General features: G+C 47.3%; 1 protein-coding gene across 1 annotated transcript in view; it reads right to left on the minus strand.

The window, feature by feature from the left end:
* Nucleotides 1-15771, minus strand: part of ELOA (elongin A) — a 36637-nt gene extending 20866 nt beyond the window's left edge. The window contains exons 1-4 of the mRNA XM_066639032.1: nt 15682-15771; nt 5463-5519; nt 2084-2202; nt 200-1373 (exon numbers count right to left, since the gene is read on the minus strand). Coding sequence (XP_066495129.1) covers nt 200-1373; nt 2084-2202; nt 5463-5519; nt 15682-15753 — 1422 coding nt within the window. The 5' untranslated portion in view covers nt 15754-15771. The remainder of the gene's footprint in view (nt 1-199; nt 1374-2083; nt 2203-5462; nt 5520-15681) is intronic.
* Nucleotides 15772-19850: the final 4079 nt, after the last annotated feature.

Raw genomic sequence — 19850 nt, forward strand, 5'->3', positions numbered from 1 at the left:
AGCATTCTGGTTGCTTGAAACTGCTTTAAGCAATTCATCCAACCACTTCATCAGCAAAACGCTGCCGAGTGCCCAACTGGTCGGATTTGTGCCTCCCTCACTGGTAACCGCAACCCACCACCTCACCGTTCCTCATGGCAAAAACACAGCTGAAAGCAAGCAGTTTCCCCCTTAAGCACTGCTCTAGAATCGGGCTCACCTTTTTCGGTTTGGAGACCCCCGCCAGCTTCTTCTCACTCGCTTGCTTGTGGCCTTTTCGGCTCGAGTCGGAACTCTTGGTGCTAGACTTGGACCCATTCTGCTTGCCGTGCCCCCGGTCTTTGTCAAGGGCTGGGGTAGTGGGCTTGACCACTTTCTTCTTCTTCTTCTGCGGCTGGTCATAACTCAGGTATGACTCAAAGGACCGAGTTGGCGGCTTGTACTCGTCCTCCACATCCCCATCCCCGGAACTTTCAGGCAAGGACCCAACTGTTTTCTTGTTGCCCTCTGGAGTTTTTACGCGGCCAGAGGCCTTTTTCTCTTTATTCTTACTCAGAGACTCGCCCTCCAGTTTCCGTTTCTCTCTGTCTCCATGCGAGACCTCCGGGTCCAGCTTGACCTTCTCCAGTTTGCCCCTCTCGGAAACCTGATGCTTCTGCTTCTTCATGTGGTTGCCCATTGACTCATCCAGCTCAATGAGTGGTTTCTCCCTCTTGGAGTTGAGGTCCTCCCGCTTCTTCTCTCGCCTGGCACTGTCCGAAGCCTTCAGTCTCTCTTTACTGCCACTGCCACCCACCAAAGAAGCTTCCCGAAAGGTTTCCTTAGAAGACCCCTTGTGCAGTCTCTCGGGGCTAAAAGTAGGCATGCTCTCCTCGGCCTTGTTGTCTGGTCGCTGCTTCTCCTTGTGAGAAGACCTGTGTTCTTTGCTCCGGCTCGAGCTGGCTCGGTCTGGGGATTCGCTCAAGTTCCTATTGTGACTGTCCAGAAAAACATGGCCTTTATGCGCCTTCCGTGGAAGAGCCTTTTGCTCCTGCTCCTCTTCCTCAACTCTACAGAGGTCCACATACAGGTCCGGAGGGCTCTCACTTGGCTCAGGTGAGACCACATGCCCGTAGTCAGAGCCCTCTGGGTCAGAGGAGAGCACTGGAGACACCCTGCCCCACGTCCTGCCCTCCGAAACGCCATGGGTCACAGTCTGGTGGGTTCTCTCAGGCTCTGAGTACCTTTTGAGTTTCTTTGCACCATATTCTGGCTCATAGGACTGGCTGCAGGATGGCTGGTAGGGTTCTGAATAGTCCTGTTCCACCTCCTCATCCTCTTTTGGGGAAGGTTCTTGCCTCCGTTTCCTAGAGCTGCTTCGGTCACAGCTACGCTCCTCAGGCTCAAGGTTATTTCTATTTTTTTTTAAAAAGATCAGTAGATCAGAAAGACTCGCCCTGGAATCATTAAGTTTCCTCCATCTTTAGCTAGCTTACTCCTTCACCGAGGCAAAATGAGTACGCAGCCAGGGTTGTCTAGACGGAAGCACTTCTGCTCATGCAGAATGCAACATTTAGTATACTACATTCCAATTTAGAATATTGGAATCAGCCTTCTAGTCCTCATAACTGAAGATACACACGTTTATGAATGCTGGAATCTTTCAAGGAACAAAGGCACTGCCTTCCTTCCGCATTCTTTCACCCAAACACTCTGACTTCTGTGTCTCGCACTATAACCTCTCCCCCCCTCCACAAAATCCCAAAGGTCTGCAAAAATCTCAGTATCAGAATATAAATACAGTTAACAAACACGGGTTGGGCAGGATCGTCTGGTCAGTTAATTGTTACTTCCTACACCATTTAAAAGGGAAATATTTTTAGCTTTAAAAAGTGGCATGTGCCTTTCCTTTCCCCACCCTTACAAAATGCACCTGAGTTACCTGGAGTTTGCCCATTCCAGCATTTCCAATGCTTGCAAATGCTCAGGGCAGGACAGGGGGAAATCACCAGGGAGTAACAAAAACTCTATTTAGTGCAGATTCTTATCTCTCCTGACCTCCCTGCATTTAGTCAAGGAAATACCCATCTCCGGACAGTGCAAGACAGGGATACAGCAGGCTTACCGTTCCACTTCCTGGGGGACTGGCACCAACTTCTTCCACCTGGCCACCAGGTTCTTGGCAAACTCTCCAACCGTTTCATGTTTGCGCAAACCATTCACAGTCTTCCCCACTCCAGTCTCCTGCAGAACAGGGGCCAAAAACCAACTCTGGATAGTCAATGCTTATTTCCTTTCAATGCAATTCCTGGCTCAACCAAAGAAGTTAGCTGTGCCAGCTACAAATCAGCTTCCAGGTTCAACTTGATGTGCTGATTTTTTAACCCAACGCCTTTTGGAGCCAAAGACTTACGGCAGGAGAAACTGCCTCTCCCTACATGAGCCCCCCACACCAACTGAGGTCTGCTCAGCTGATCACGGCTCCATCCCTGCCACAGATAATGGACTTTTTGGCAGTGGCCCCTCAGCTCCAAAACCATTTCCTGCCAAGGTACAAAAGTCAAGAGCTCTGCTAGAATCTCAAATGAGTTCTACAAGCTCTTTTTCAACAAGCTTCAGGTCAATTTTGTTCTTGTCCAGGTAGGGTGTGTTTGCTTATTTCCATGTCCATTTCATTTCCTGCTATGCTCCAGAGTGGCCCTTGGTTTGACAATCTGTCCACTGCCTTGAGTTTTGAAAGACAAAGGACTGCATCCCAAGGTTTTCCTCCTACCTTTTAAATACCTAATTTTAAGGCCCAACAAGTAATATTGCAGGAAGAAATTCATAAATAGAGCTTATTTGTAATTTTTATCCTACTTTCCTGATAAATCTCGTCTCCCAAAGAGACTCACATCAATTAGCATTTGTGACCTGGTTCCTGCCCTTAGCCCAGCAATTTTCAATGTTTTCGTTCTCATGACCTCTAAGGACTTTGCCTTACAAATGAGCTCTAAGAAGCGGGGGTTTCTTTTACTAATGTTCTGTCTCTGTTCACTCTAAGTTTCTCTTTTTTATTTCTTTTACATATTTTTAAAAATAAAATAAAAAGTTTGCAAAACAGTTAACAGTTCATTCTTATGTCACCACAATGACACACTGTTTAACAAGTTGGAAAAGTGGCTATCAGCCAAGAGTTGGTACAAATCTTTATTTCTGGAGAGTAAGACAAACAGCTCCTTTAAAATATTTCTTTATATATTTTAAATAAACTATATATATATATTATTTATATATTTTAAATAAAAAATATTTCTTTACCCAGCATGTAATTAGTCTGTGGAATTTCTTGAGATAGGATGCGGTGATGGCATTCAGCCTAGATGGCTTTATAATGGATTGGACAGATTTCTGGAGGAAAACACCATCACAGGTTACAAGGCATGATGGGTATGCACAGTCTGAGATTAGCTGGTCACTCATTAGGAGGGCCAGTTAGGAATTTTTTTCTGTCATCCATATTGGCCATGGATGGCAGTTTTTTCCACGCACCCCAGACTGGCGAGGGAAGGACGGGATATTCAGTAGGTTTCATGCATTAAAAATTGGTCACTGCGTTTAATAAAGTAGCACAAGTTAAACCCAATTGCAATCTTGTGTCTTTGCTGGGGGTGTGAGTGTTAATAGAATGCTAGATGTGGGGAGGTGGCAGTGAGATGCAAGTATCTTGTGGTCTTGTGTGTGCCCCCTGAGGCATCTGGTGGGCCGATGTGAGATACAGGAAGCTGGACTAGATGGGACCTGGGCCTGGTCCAGTGGGCATCTTCTTCTGTTCTTTTGCCTGCTGTGGTGCTAGCCCTGATTCAACATCAGTGTACATCATTGATAGCTGCAAAAATCTAACTAGGAAGAGAGAAATTGCACTGCTGGCAGCAGGACAGATAGAGGAAGGGCAGAGCCTGTTTGCTCCACTTCCATAGCACTCAAGTGCTGCCATTTTTCCTAGCCTTAAAAACATCAACAGGGTATTGATGGTGATTTGACTAGTTCACAATGTGATGCACTCACGTATTTAACCAAAACAAGCACCAAATTTCAGGTGTCCCAAAACTGCACTGGGATGGGTTTCACTTGTGTTTTACTCACAATCAGCAAAACCTATCACCTTCTTGAGATCAGAAAAGGACTTTAGGAGTTTAACGAGTTTGATTGGAAATCCCTCCATTGCACTTTCTCTTTGAGAACTCATCAGTAGGAAATAATATTTATTTATCATATTTCTACAAAGACAGCTAGACTATCAGTGAAGGCCATTTCAACCCAACGTAACTTACCAAACCAAAGCTCAAGAAAATTAGTCCTTTTGAAGAACAGAGTTTATTAATGTTGAAATGTATATATAGGAAGTATATTATAGCAATAGTTTTGTTTAAAAGGTTCAAGCAAAACCAGCCAAAACCTTGCATTTTACTTGGCACTTGCACCCATGAAAACCACACTGAAAAAATAAACCAGTCAACTGCAGCAGCTCATACTTTGGGAGTTTCTTTGTCTCAGCATTTCAAGAGAACTGTGAATATCTGGTCAAACCAGTTTTGCAGAAAAAAGTGTGCTGCTCCACCTCCACCTCAAAACATGTATGTAGACCACTAGCTGGTCAACCCTTTTTAAAAAAAAACAAAACAAAACACAGGGTCCATATTTTCAACTGAGCAAGGGTCAAGAGGCCAGCAGAGCCAACTCTGTTCACTGGCTCCCTTCCATATGAGCCAAGGCAAAAGCAAAGGGCTCCTGACAGAGCAGCCGAGTTCAGCGAGACTGCTCTCAGATAATTATGTATAACAGCCATTTTCAACTGGTGCTTTTTAATGTGCTGTGGCACATTAGTGTGTCACAAAAGGTTCACAGGTGTATCATGGGAGTTTGGAGCACAGTAGTTGAAAATCACTGAAAATCTCTTCTAGGTTCTGCAGCTCTGTTTCTAGAGCAACTGTCTGTAGTAAGGAATTGTCTGTCCCTCTGGCTCTGTGGACAGAGGGACAGACAATTTTTTACCGCAGACAGTTGTCCTAGAAACAGAACCTAGAAGAGTTTCCCAAAAGCAAAAGTGACATCACAAGAGGCTAAGTCCATAGAGAAGACTATAGAGGTCAGTGTGTTTGTGAGAAGAAAAATGTTGAAAGTCGCTGATGTATAGGACTAGAGCCTCAATCCCCTCCCTCTGCAGCATGAACAGCAAAGAAAGGCTTTGAGCACCTTAGCTACTCCCTAGTATTCCACTATGTTTTGGATGCACAGGGCAGTAGCAGTGGAAACACCTAACAAGACAGGGCCCAACCAGAGCCTTCCTTGCCATTCACACAGCGAGAGGGGGGTTAAAGAATCTTTTGCCTATGTCTCAGCTTGAGAGAAAGGTGCATTATTGGTCAGGGGATGTCTGGCTGGGGGTCAGGGATGGACAGCCTTTTGAGAGTTGGATTTGGCCGCCAGTGGCACACCTTCAAGGACTTGGAAAGAGATCTTACCAGAAGAATGTCCACTGTGATAGGCAACTCTGACAGCCTCTTCAAACTCTTCAGCAACTGTAGAGACAAAGGGAGAAAAAAAAGACAGATATTTGCCAGGTGAACTGGAAAATACAGGGGAGAAGCTCCTCCTTGGAGCAGCAATATGGGCAGCAAAGAGACCAATCAGGCTGCTAAGACAGTGGTTCTCAAACTTTTAGCACTGGGACCCACTTTTTAGGACCCACCAGAAGTGACGTCATGACCAGAAGTGACATCATCAAGCAGGAAAATTTTTATCAATCCTAGGCTGCAATCCTACTCACACTTATCCAGGAGTAAGTCCCATTTACTATCATTGTTAAAAGAATATACGTAGTAGCCTGTTAAAAGTACAGATCTGTAACATTTCCCCAAAAGCTGTTACGTCCCATGGCAGCATCAAGTTTAGTACATTAAAAATAAAATATTGAAGTGAATGGGGACCCACCTGAAATTGGCTCGCAACCCACCTAATGGGTCGGAACCCACAGTTTGAGAAATACTGTCCTAAGATGACAGCCAAAGAGAGGCAATTTGGTCTTGCTGGATGACTGGGGAGTGGTGGGGGGGGGGAGAGGAATACAAATATCTTAACATGCAGCAGGAATCCTAGAAATGCAGCAAAAGGCAATCCCTTACTGTAGACCTCCCATTGCACTGGGAATGCCAGCCTTTCATTACAGGAGCTTGTCCTTAAAGAACCAGGTGAGGCAAGTGGTTCAGCAACTGCAGGGCCCAGACCTGGAAGGGGGCAACTTAGCACTGACTGGACACACAAGACAGGACAATTGGGAATTGCGCAAATTCATGAAGGACAGGTTGTTGATAGCTCCTAGTCATGACAGTCATGCGCCATCTTCAGGTTCACCAGCAAGATGCCTCCAAACCCCAGTCAGAGGTGTCTTTCGCTGCTGCTGCTGGGCTTCCCATAGACAGCTGGGGGGCCAAGGGGAGGGGAAGCATAATGGACAAATGGGGCTTGGGTCTGATCCCACAGAGCTGTTTTTATGTTCTTATAACAGTTTGGACTGCCCTCCCAGGAGACCACATTTACAGCAAACCATGCATGTATGTCAGTGATCTTCAGGGGATACAGGAGTTTTTGCACCTACGTGATCCCCATCGTCAGCCTGGGAAGGCAGCTCATCTGAGAGAAGGAAAACTCTGATCCCAAACCTCCACTGCCTTGTGGCTACATCCAGTTATGGAAAAGGCTTCAGGAGTCAACCTCGAGGCAAAATCCGGAGCCGGAGTCTCTGAGGCAGTTCATGGCTGAACACAGCCACGTTCTGGCAACTCCTGCAACGCCGCTGGAACCAACCGTATTGGCCTCTGCCTTTCCATTGGACCATTTCAGCGACGTGGAGAGCGGGGATTTGCTGCATGGGTAACAGCCTATCTTCCATACCTACTTTACCCAGGCTTCGCGCACTGGAGAGGATACTCTGTTCCAGAACCACCATTCAGAGCGTGACACCATAGTCTTCCAAGACTGAAGGATGCCAACAAGATCCCCATTAAAAGCACTGATCCACTCAAAGGACCTTTTACTTCTCTTTTATGATTGTGCAACTGGCTCAGAGGAAAAATTCCAACAATAAATCTGGAGGACTCTCTCTGAATAGACATTTACCTTCAAGTCAACCTTTATTAGGCATAAACATTTGGTAGGTGAAGACTCTGTACGGAAACCGTAGAGAGAATATAAACCTAAGTAGTACACAAATACATGTATATGTGCACACCTACGTGTACACACAAATACAGACGTACAATACATTTTACATACAAACATGTATTATTTTTTTTTTAAAAAGCAGTCAGTTACTCTGCAGATATTGCCAAAGATGTAATGTACTCAGTGATTACTTGCTACAGAAAGCTTGGCTCGATTCAAATTACTCAAATTTAGGAACTGTGCAACAAGACATTTACCTTACAGATCAACCAATAACTACTACCAGCCTTTGCCTCTAGTTAAGCTATTTAACTAATTAGGTAGAGTTAAACTAACGAGGGGGGAACAAACTAGGGGTTTGTTACTATAACTAATAAGGGCGGAGCAAGGCAAGTCTCATGACAAAGGATAAGGGACAGATCAATAATCCTCTATTTAGTATTAAATAATACACTTCTGTAGTTATAAATGCCAATTAGAACACTTTTTTTTAAAATTTAAATCAATCCACCTGAGCCCAGTCTATGCACCCTGCATGCAATGGGCTCAAGCTTGCAGCTTCAGAGTATGGCATTGGGGTCAAGGAATGGCACTGAAATACTCTCAGACAATATCCCCACTCCAAAACCAAAAAAAAAAAAGGTAGTCCTTATTGCCGCAGGCAGACCCCTGCCAAGAAAAATGCAGAAATGTTAATACATATGGGTCTAATAAGCAGGTATTAGACCCACAACTTGCTCTGGATGGGATAGCACTCCCTGTGAAAGAGCAGGTTCACAGCCTGGGAGTCCTCCTGGACATGCAGCTGTCCCTGGATGCTCAGGTAACATCTGTGGCCGGGGGACTTTTGCCCAGCTTTGGCTGGTGCGCTGGCTGCAGCCGTACTTGTATCAGCCAGATCTGGCGACAGTTGTCCATGCACTAGTGACATCTCTGTTAGAGTACTGTAATGCTCTATGTGTGGGGCTACCCCTGAAAACAGCTCGGAAATTGCAGATAGCGCAGAATGCAGTGACTTGGTTGATCACTGGGGCTCAGCGTGCAGAATCTGCTCTGCCATTGCTCTGGCAGCTACACTAGCTGCCCACTCCTTTCTGAGCCCAATTCAAGGTGTTGGTGATGACCTTTAAAACCCTATACAGCATGGGACCAGGATATCTCAAGGACCACATATATTCCCCCATCTGAATATATTCCCCCATCTGAGCATCTGAAGCCAGGGAGATGGCAGTGAGATGTAGGGTCTTCTTGGTTATGGCACCACACATCTGGAACCAGCTGCCAGAAGACCTGAGGGGAGCCTTTTCAATATATGGTTTCTGGCAAAGTTTGAAGACCCATCTGTTTTGCCTTGCCTCTGAAGAAGGAGGCACTCCTTAGGGACCCTTTCATAACTTTTATGCTACTGTACACTATTTGACATTTTAATCTGCTCTTTTATTATTATTTTTTAGAATGTTTTAATGGTTTCTAAGGTTTCTATTTTAATATTTGATTCTGATGTTTTATTTCTATGTATTTGTTGTATGCCACTTTGGGTTTTTAGAAAAGCGGTATAGAAATCTAATAAATAAATAAAACAATAAAGGATTAGAAAACACACACACACACACACACAAAGGCAGTGCCAGCGCTAGGTGAGTGCGACACGCACCGGGTGATGTGCACTGGGGGGTGACACCACTAGTGACCAAAATAGCTAAAATCGTGGTTTGTATTATTATTATTTATTATTATTATTAACAGGAATGAACATGAATTCCTACAAACAGGTTGTAGGAATAATACCGTTATATACCATCTGATGCATAATTTACAACAGAATGCAATAAAACAAACCACTTTGAAATCTCTATTCTATCAAGAAATATGACCAAAAACCAGTGGGGGCAGGGCGAGTACATCACCATGCCCACCCCCTGAGTTACTACCCTACCCCACTGCACGGAAGGAGGTTCCTCATGGAGGTGACCTCCCGCACCAGGTGAAGCAATTCTTAGTGGCACCACTGGAAAGAGGCAGACCACAACTTGCTAGTCATCAGCTCCTCTCCCCTGGCTGCTGTTCCCAGCCCCACTTCCAGCCCCAGTAGTCAGACAACTCCAGCTTCAAATCCTCCTGCTTCTTTTTGTCATCTACCACTTTAGGGCCTAATCCTATCCAACTTTCCAGCACTGATACAGCCATGCCAATAGGTCGCGTGCTGCATCTTGCATTGAAGGGGCAGTCACAGAGGCCTCTTCAAGATCAAGGAATGTCTGTTTCCTTACCTTGGGGCTACATTGCTACTGCATTGGTGCTGAAAAGTTGGATAGGATTGGGCCTTTAGACTTTAACCACACAGTGGAAACCCTCTGGAAGCAAAAGAAATCCTTACCAAATAGCCTGCCTCATTGACCCCCTTAGAATCAATGGGGGTTTCCTTGTGGCAAATTTCAAGAGGGCAGGTAAGACAGTATACACTCCCTATACATATACGCACATAAAAAATAAAAGAGAAAGGAGGGAAAGTGGATATTTACACAAAGTGTTCCATTGTTAACATGCTTTTGTTTTATTTTTGATAGTTTTATTGCATTTTTTATGCTTGATGTGATAGCAGATGTTTTGAGGGCTCCTCCAGTAGTTGAAAAGGAGTTTAAAGACCACACAAAAGCATCACCTCTTGACCAGTGGACCTATGCAATGGTCTCAACTTACAGAGCAACTGGAAAAACCCTTGAGCAAATCTAACCCTCACACTGCCTGGCATCAGTGATATGTGGGGGAAAATTTTTTCCCTCTCTCAAAAAAATTTCCCCATAACATTCTTTGCAAAATAATGACTGCACACAATACATGTTTGAAACTACCCCATTTTACTGGAAATAAGCTTTTTGCCCAGAAAACTACCCATAGGACATCTAGCTCATGCACAGTGCTTTCAGTGTGTTAAAAAATAAGAAACTTAATAATATTGCAGTGCCTTCATTCACCCCCCCCCCAAAAAAAAAACTGAAACACTGTGAGGGATGTGCACATTACTGTCATACCTTAAAATATTTGCAAGGGCTCCCATAACAAGCGAAGCCCAAGCAAATCTTTGAATATGTCTGAATACAGGTTTAAAGCACATGAAGTGGATTTATTCAACCATGTTCCTCCTCATTCTCTATATCAGTTCAAATGCTTTCGGGAAAATTCAAGATATTTGTACAGCATGTAAAACAAGGCATTTGTTTTCCTTTTAGCTTACTAAACATATGTCAGACAGGCTAAATCAGATCCCAATCAATTTAGGGAGTAAGAAAATTGTGGAAAAATCTTCAAAACAGCAAAAAAGACCCCCACGTCACTGCACAGCATACAAGAAGTGCAGAAAAATCAAATGTTTGCCAAAGGCAACTGTATCACTGGAACCAGAGGTGTCCACAGAAATGCTTTTCTTCCAGGTTCCAGAGCCTTCCCCAGGCTCAACCTCATTATCTGCTCGAGGGTCGCCCACATCTGCCTCTGGTCCCAAGTGGTCAGTTGCCATGGTTCAGCATTCAGTTATGTGGAAAGTTGGTTGCCTGCAGTGTCTAGCCAAGAGGTGAGAAGGCATTCACCCCACAACAGTCACATCCAGTTAGAAAACCAAGCAGAGAAAAGGAGAAGTGGCACTCTCCTTCCCAATAGGCAGGATGTGACAGACCACTGTGGCTTCCCATAAGGCAACATGTGCGCTGGGACAGAGGGATGTTTGGTAAGAGGTTGTCTGCGTCCACCTCACAGTAGCTAGAAATTTCACTTTACTCTCTAAACAAAGGCAAATATATGCAAAGAAAGATGTCGGACTGTAGCTACACGTGAAACCCCCTGTGATTCCATGGTTCAAGAGCCCATAGGCAGGCTCCAAACCAAAGAAAAAACCTTCTCTGCCCAAAGAAAGTTACTCCTGGCTGAAAAACAAGTGCCATGCACCACTCATATTAAGGTGCTATTTTGATCAAGGCCTCCCTCCAAACCCCAGTGGAAACAGCGAAATCAACAACTCCCAAACCATGTGCCAAGTACATTAAGTGTCCCCTGAGAGTTCTTCTTCCACAAGATTAATTAATTCAATGTTCCTGTGAGTGCGAAGCTGCCACCCATCAAGGAGGCTGCCTAACACACGTCTGCACGTCCTTTCGCTGGCTTGCCTGTCGGTCTCCACCAGTGACAGAAATTCTGCTGTGTCTCTGCATGGTTTGCCCGTGGACCAGTCAGTCACGACCTATGCAGAGATGCAGCTGGAAGCTGACCTCACCATGTCAAAGAGGAAAGGGTTAACTCCTCTTTCGGAGTTTCCAGAGGAAAAACTTGAACACCAAGCCAGTAATGCAGGTGCCTTCCCAATTACAGGCCACAGTCATAGAAGAACCAATGAAACGCCACTAGCAGCTTCCTGTATTGTAGAGCTCAGAAGCCATAAAAACCGCAGAAAGAAGCCACGTTTTTGACCAGGAAAGAAGCAAAATTAAAACCAGAAAGAAGCGCCAACGTGGCCACCAACTAACCCTAACCAGGAGTACCTACATGTAATAACAACAGCTCATTCCCACAGTTAAGTCAGGGGGGAGGGAGAAAAAGAGGAACCGAGGTGGAATGCCTACACTCCTCCCCTAAGAGTAGAAGGGCACCTCGTGGTAGGGGTGACTTTCCCTTCTCAGTCATCAAGGCATTAAAGAGATTAGTAAAGTTGAGTAGGATCCTGTAATCATATTTATTATTTAAGCATGTACAAAACAAGGCACCTTGCACACACAAATTCAATAGTGACACATCCTTGCTTGCAATCCAAATAGATACATACCTAAGGAAAAAGGAGGTAAGGAGAGATAATGGAGGAAGACAGCCCAAAGGTGTTGAGTTAAACATTACATCAGATTAGAGAAGACCTCTGCTAAAGAGAAAGTGATTGACTGATGGAACTTTTTAAAGACAGGATCATACAGGTGTACGAAGGCAGCAAATTCCAAAGACTGGGTGCTGCCAAATGTAATGGACAAAAGCAGGAAACAGCAAGTGAAACCAAGGATCTAGTTAACAGAGTGGGGTCAGAGAAACCTTGTGTTCTTGGAAGAGAATCAACAAAAATTAGAGAAGATTAAAAAAAAAGCAAGAGAGGTCAGGCATCTAAAACTAAGGAGCAGGAACAGAAGCTGAATTGACTTTGGGGATGAAGATCAGATCAGTGTGGAAAAGACTGGGATCTTTCTTCACAAAAGGGGCACCCAACTTCCCCACCGTTCTGATGGGCACAAGGGTCACTACAAAGATGAACTGACTTCACAGATGGGAATAGCCCAGATTGGGGCTCAATCGGGAAGGATCAGAGAGTTCTCAGAGAGGGAACCAAACCTGTAGACCAGGGCTTTTCAAACTGGGGCATCGCAACGCCCCAGCCTGGGGGCCCTGGCCTCTGCCCCCTTAAGGGGTGGGGGCAGCCTGGAGGCAGCAGCACGATCCCCAGGATGGTGCCGCTCAGGGGGCTGCAGGGGCTTGGGTACACTTACTTGGGTCACGCCAGGCTCCCCACACCCCCGGGAAATTGCAGGAGGCTTGGGTAAGCGTACCCAAGCCCCTGCAGCCCTCTGAGCAGTGTGATCCTGGGGATCGCGCTGCTGCCTTCCTCTCCCGGAGAGTTTGAGAACCACTACTGTAGACCAGGGGTGTCCAAAGTTTTTGGCAGGAGGGCCACATCATCTCTCTGACACTGTATTGGGGGCCAGGGAAAAAGAATCAATTTGCATTTCAAATTTGAATAAATTTACATAAATGAATATATTAAAGATGAACTTATATGAATGAAGGTCTTGCAATAGCTCAAGGTCTATAAAAGGTCTTGCACAAAGCAAGGCTGGCCTTTCCTTTGCTGCCGCTACTGCATCACGTGAAACAACAAGCAGTGGAGGGAGCCCCCATCCCACAGCTCACAAGAGAGGTCTCCCTCATGCTGAGAGCAGTTGTGTTGGGCCAGTGTGGGCTCCAACAAATCTCCAGACGGCCAGAAGCTCATTGGAGACTGGGGGCTCCCTGAAGGCCACATTGAGAGGCCTCGAGGGCCGCAAGTGGCCCCAGGGCCGGGGTTTGGGCACCCCTGCTGTAGACCATGGAAGGAATTATGAAAGAGATGCCCCTCAAACATCTGCTTGATGACATGCTTCTCATCAAAATAAAACCAGCAGGCATAGCATTGGATCTGGACAGAGAACCAGATTCTGGAGCAGATCTTGGGCCAAACAGGGCATCCAGTATTGCCTCCACCCATGAGGAACTAACCTTGCACAGAACCTGCACTAATAGGGAAGTGAGAGGGAAAGCATACAATAAGCCTGAGGGTCAAGGACACAGCAAGCATCAGAAGTCTTTACCTCTTGGAGATGAAACCAGAAGGAGGAACCACTGGTCTTGGCCTCCCACCTTGTTGCAAACACAGACCTGATCCTATGTTGTGAAATCATGTCAAACTTTTCCTGACTGAGGACCTACAGCTTGTTTGGTTGCAAGAATGATGCAGGCCTTCTATTCAGGAAAAAGAAAGAACTGGTGCCTTAGCTAAACCAAGTTTGAAAAACTGGATGTTAAAGACATCTCCTGAGGCCAAAGGACTCTATACAGCACCCAGAATCCCCAGCTGCCATCTCCAGCCTCACTCCCTGGAAGCTGACTGCATAGTAGCCTAAGGAACCTCATCTGCATTTTGCCTCGCTGCATCAGATGGGGAGTTAACCACACACATGGACCACAAGGAATAACTCATATTGAGTTATTGAGAATATTGAACCCAGCTGCAGGACCTCCTTCTGAGTGAACACACATCAGTTCCAACTATAAGGGTTCACTCCACCCTGCTCACACACCTGCGAGTTATGGATTGACAAAAATCTGAACAGAGATTAAACTACACCTCAATCTTCCATCCCACACTGATGAATCTATATATCCTTGCCTGCCTAGGTGGACACACTTATAGCAAGACAGGAAACCCACAAATATGAAATAAATTGGATGATACTCTCCACTCTCTGCCCATTGCCAGATCTCTCTCTCACACACACTTGGGAACACAGCTAGTAAGAACAAAGAGGGCCTTTGGACTTCTTTCCTTTCACAGTTCCAGGTCTCTTAAGAACTAGCTGCAAGAAATGGCAAGTTTTTAAAATACTTGTTTTTATGTTTTTATGGAAAGGATACAGCCAAGACCTGTTATTGACAAGAGATCTCAAACTGGTGCTTTGCAAGCTAAACCAAACAGACATCCAAACCTGAGAGTACTTGAGAACCATTCAGAAACTTTACCTATTTGCCCAAAAGTATTCTAATTCTCAGAATCTCAGAGGAATAGCCCTTCTCATAATAAGAGGTTTTCCTTTGGAAGCAGCAACTCCCAGAAACCCAAAAACCCTTCAAATGCAAGCAGCACTTTCAGGAACAAAGTCTTCTGCTTGGCAACCAACTGCTGCAAGGACAGGCAGGAGATAAGATGCTTCTCTTCTGGTGCTAATTCATCAGCTTGCTCAAGTACACTGGCATCATCCGGCATCTCTGCTCCCCGACCCCTGACACTTCAAGGCAGTTCCATGGCCAATGTGCCTTAGAGAAATAATGCGGTGTCCAAAGGGTGCCAAGTTTGATGAATCTCCCAGAAAATCCTTATTGTACAAGTGGAGGAAAAAGAAATCCAGCTCCTTCCCACCCTTGTAAGTCTCTCTCTCTCACTCACACACACACAGGTCTGTCCCAAATATAGTAGCCTTCAAACTTCTCCCAGGAAATTTAGGGCACACACCAAAGATACTGTAACTTCCCATCATAGATATTATCCGACAGCTGCAAATCTCTCTGCCCTCCTGTGGTGGTGGTGGTGGTTTTAGTGAGTGGGGAAGCCCCAGTCGCCCCCTTTCAAGAAGACCCCCCCCATTCTGACACCACATAGGAAACAAAACAAGTGCGCTTGACGTGCAAGGAATTAACCCAGGCAAGGGGGAGGCAGTGAGATGGACCCCCCCTGGGACTCCTCACTGTGAGTCCCCTCAGTGGGAGCCCCACTCACCCCCTGTCCCCCCTCACCCCTCCTGTCCCCCCCCCCATCAAAGCAAAGATCCCAGGAGGGCCACACTCCAGAACTGCCCCCCCAGAGAAGCCCACTGACAGTCCCATTGGAAACACCCACCCCCAAGCTGTGCTGAGAAAGAGGGAGAGCAAAGACACCCGCCCCAGAGTTGGAAAGGAGGATCTGAGCAACTCAGCTAGGGGGGCCTTGGAAGAGGGTGCCATCTGTGCCCCCCCAGCAACAGCTGCCCCCACCCCTGGGGGAGGGCCTCCCTCCCAGCCCTGCGGAAGGCACAGCCCCCTCCCCCTGTCACCCCAGGGAGAGACCCCTGCCCCCATCACCCCCTGCCCCCCACATCCAGCCCCCCTTTCAGTAGACCGCTCAAGGAGAACAGCCCCGGCCCCCCACCTGCCGCCCACCTGCCGCCCCCCACGGCGCCCTCCCCTCCCCAGAGGTCCTCTTGCCTTCTTGGGCTCCGAGCCGCCCAGCAGCCGCGACTGCAGCTTCCCGACAACTTCGAGCACCGACTCCGCCATCTTTACTGCTGGCGAGGCCTCTCCACGGCGGAAGTGGCCGCAGCTTCACCGCCTACCCAGGAGGACGCGGGGCTGCCCTCGCACCGCCCCCGCGGGGGCATCCCCGCGCCGCCATCTTTGGTCCGGGCAGAGCGCGGCGAGGCGGCCGGGCGCCTCCGCCATCTTGGAAGCTGGCACTGGCTTCGCGGCCAGGGAAGCCCGAGAAGGGCAGGAAGCGCCATGTTGGGTGCGGGCAGAGGAGGGGCGGGGACGCGCCCGCCATCTTGGAGGAGGGCACGAGGCGAGGCGAGGCCGCCATTTTGAGTGCTGGCTCTCCTGGCAGGCCCAGCTGGTGGTGCGCCTCTCGCCTCTTAGACGCGTGTCAAGGCTGGGCAGGCACGTGTGCGCCACTTGAGAGTCTCCCTGAGGCCTTCCCCTGAGGGGGCCACCCCCACAAGGCCTTCCTGTGTGGCCTCCAGCCTCTGGCTGCTGGTTGTGGATGGGGCGGCTCACCTCCACCTCCAGCCGCCCCTCTCTGCCCCCAGCCCTGCGCCACTGGAACAGGAAGTTGGGGACGGAGAAGAAGAAGTGTGGAGGAGGAGGAGGAGAGCGGTGGGCTAGAGCAGGGGTACCCAAACCCCAACCAGGGGGCACTGGCATGGAGGGGGGCAGAGCACTCAGCCTGGCAGGGAGGTGGGCAAGCGGCCCCTCCCTTTGGAGCCATTCCCCAACTCCGTTTTGCCCCCCCAGGAATAGCTCCAAAGGGAGGGGCTGCTTGCCTGCCCCCCACCACTTTGCCTGCTCCACCCCCCTCCAGCTATGCCACTTAGCCCGGGTCAGCCCCCTTGGCGGCTCTCGTGGCTCTCCCAAGCGGTGGCTCCCATATGGCTCCGTTTCTCCCCTGTCAGGAATGGTTCCGAAGGGAGGGGTTGCTTGCCCACCTCCCTGCCAGGCTAGTGCTCCACCCCCTCTCCAGCTACACCACTGCCCTGGGCCACTTGCAGCCCTCCCAATCCGGCCCCCACTCTCCAATGAGCCTCTGGTCCCCCAGAGACTTGCTGGAGCCCACACTGGACCAACACAACTGCGCTCAGCGTGAGGGCAACTGTTTGACCTCTCACATGAGCTGCAGGCCAAGGGCTCCCACCACTACTTGCTGCTTCATGCCTGGGATGCAGCAGCAGCAAAGACCGGCCTTGAGCTATTGCAAGACCTTCATTCATTCATATAAGTTCCATCTCTAATATATTCATTTATGTAAATTTATTCAAATTTGAAATGTAAATTTGTGGTTGGTCTGTGGAAGTCCTTGCCACAGGGTGTGGTGAAGGCATCTGGCCTAATTGCCTTTAAAAGGGGATTGGACAAATTTCTGGAGGAAAAATCCATTAAGGGCTACAAGACATGATGTGTATGTGCAACTTCCTGATTTTAGAAATGGACTATGTCAGATGCAAGGGAGGGCACCAGGATGCAGGTCTCTTGCTGTCTTGTGTGTTCCCAGGGGCATTTGGTGGGCCACTGTGAGATACAGGAAGCTGGACTAGATGGGCCTTTGGCCTGATCCAGTGGGCTGTTCTTATGTTCTTATGTTCTTAAATTAATTCTTTTTTTCCCCGGCCCCCGACACAGTGTCAGAGAGATGATGTGGCCCTCTTGCCAAAAAGTTTGGACACCCCTGGGCTAGAACATCCAAAGCTCCCACCACCAGTGTTCCCCCTCCACACATACTTTTCTGCTCCACTTCCGCCTCCTTCTCCAGTCCAGGGAGCAGGAGGAGTGGAGGTGGGAGCGTCACCCAGTAAGGTAGCACACACAGGTGACCAGGTGCAAAAGAGGACCAAGCGCCCCAAAATTGAGGACATCCAAGAAAAATGTAGGGCATGACAATATAAAAGCTAAAATCACTCATATATTGCTTTTGTGTGGTTAATTTAAACAATATAGTCTTATTAAATTTAAAACTATATTACCTAGAATTTATTGCTTGCTGATGTGACTGAAAGAAGAATTTCATTCAGCCAACAGGTAACACCGTCTGTTGCTGACCTCCCTCACCTTTGGCCCAATCAAAGTCGATCTTTGTTCCCAGCTGGCACTGCGAGGAGGTGGTGATGGGAGTTTGCTGGCACAGGGAATTTGCAGAACAGCAGACCCTGCACTGACATGGGAAAATTGCTAGGAGGAAGATTACCTAAAATTTATTACATATAATTTATCAATTATAAGAAGGCTCTGTGTTGACCGCAGGGGCCCACTCACAGGGAAAAGGAGGACATTTAAGTTCTTTTCCAATGCACAAGGCTAAAAAAGAGGACATGTCCTGGAGAAGGAGGACATCTGGTCACCCTGGGCACACAACCTCTTAAAAAAAACAAAAAACATTGCACAGAGCTTACACTGTCACCCACTGCTCTCCTCTCCTCCACACCCAGGCAGCCTCATGGATAGGCTGGCTGCACCCCTCCCCACCCATGCCTCCCCTAGCCTCTGCTTCCAAGCACTTTCTCACTGCTAATGCCAGAGGTCAGTGGATGGGGACAGACTATAGGGAGGGAAGCCACAGGCAGAGGGAAGCATCAGGACCCTTTTGCTCCAAAAATCAGGCCTCTAACCCACTCCACCTTTATACGTACATGCTTGGGGCAAATCAGAGTTTAAACACACCTGCACTAACAGCTCATGTTTGACCCTTGGACATGTGGCAGAACAAGGTGGTAGCAGACCATGGTGGAGAAAGGATCGGGCCAGTTCAAACTGCAGGCCATGGTCACATTTTTGAATTCACAACCAAAAAGGGACAAGCTGCCTGTAAGGAAAATACTAGAACAGCAAAGAAAGCAATGGGCTAAAGCATTTTTCCCTGGTAGGCTAGTTTTTTACATGTAGGAAATTTTGGTGGTGGTGGTGGTGTGTATGGGGGTGAGTTGTGTGTTTTATCAGGTGAGCATTTAAAACTGGTGTTTCCACCACCACCTCCACCCATGCACCTAAAGTGGTACTGTAGTACTGCTTCCTCTGCTTCCTCAGAATTCTAATTACATGTTATGCAGAATTGGGGGGGGGGGTAGAATTCTGGACTGCTACACTTCAGATTGCGTGTGGGGTGTCATATTTTAGAATGCTGCCCTGTGCAAAAATATACATAAATAAGTAAAGCACTTCACTGCATGCAGCAAATGAAGAGAAAGGGTTGAGTGCAAACCTCTCCCTTATTTGCTGGATTTGCTAGAAATGCAGGATGTGCTCCATTTATCAGACAAAAGGTGGGATATAAATCATTTAAATAATAGTATGTAATAATCAAAAAATGACTCCCTGCTGGCAGTCTGAAATGGCACAGTCCAGAATGCGCTCACCGCAGCTTATCACTTCCCTCTCTGGAACAGATCTTATAGAACAGTGTTTCTCAAACTGTGGGCCGGGACCCACTAGGTGGGTTTTGAGCCAATTTCAGGTGGGTCCCCATTCATTTCAATATTTTTTTTAATATATTAGACTTGATGCTCCCATGGGATGTGACTGCATTTGGGGAAATGTTACAAACCTGTACTTTGAACAAGCTATGTATATGCTTTTAACAATGACAGTCAATGGGGCTTACTCCTGGGTAAGTGTGGGTGGGATTGCAGCCTAGGCTTTTTAAAAAATTTCTCTGCTTGCTGATGTCACTTCTGGTCATGACATCACTTCCAGTGGGTCCTGACAGATTCTGATTCTAAAAAGTGGGTCCTGGTGTTAAATGTGTGAGAATCACTGCTCTATATATATGTATATGGGAAGAACCCCATCATGTCATATACCGTTGGATGTGGAATTGCCAGCAGAAGGTGGCGCACAAAACCGGAGTGAAATCGCTCCACTCTGCCCAAAGTTATGGGCAAAAAACCAGAAAACAAAAATGCCTGGAGCAGTGTTTCTCCGACTAAGGGTCAGGTCCCACTAGGTGGGTCACGAGCCGATTTCAGGTGGGTCTCCATTTCAATATTTAATTTTTAATATATTAGACTTGATGCTACCCTGGGATGTGACTGCATCTGGGGAACTGTTACAGGTCTGTACTTTGAACAGGCTACTCTGTATATGTGTTTAACAATGATAGTCAATGGGGCTAACTC

The sequence above is a fragment of the Tiliqua scincoides genome, chromosome 10 (genome assembly GCF_035046505.1).
Source record: "Tiliqua scincoides isolate rTilSci1 chromosome 10, rTilSci1.hap2, whole genome shotgun sequence".
In the NCBI taxonomy this organism is placed as follows: Eukaryota; Metazoa; Chordata; class Lepidosauria; order Squamata; family Scincidae; genus Tiliqua; species Tiliqua scincoides.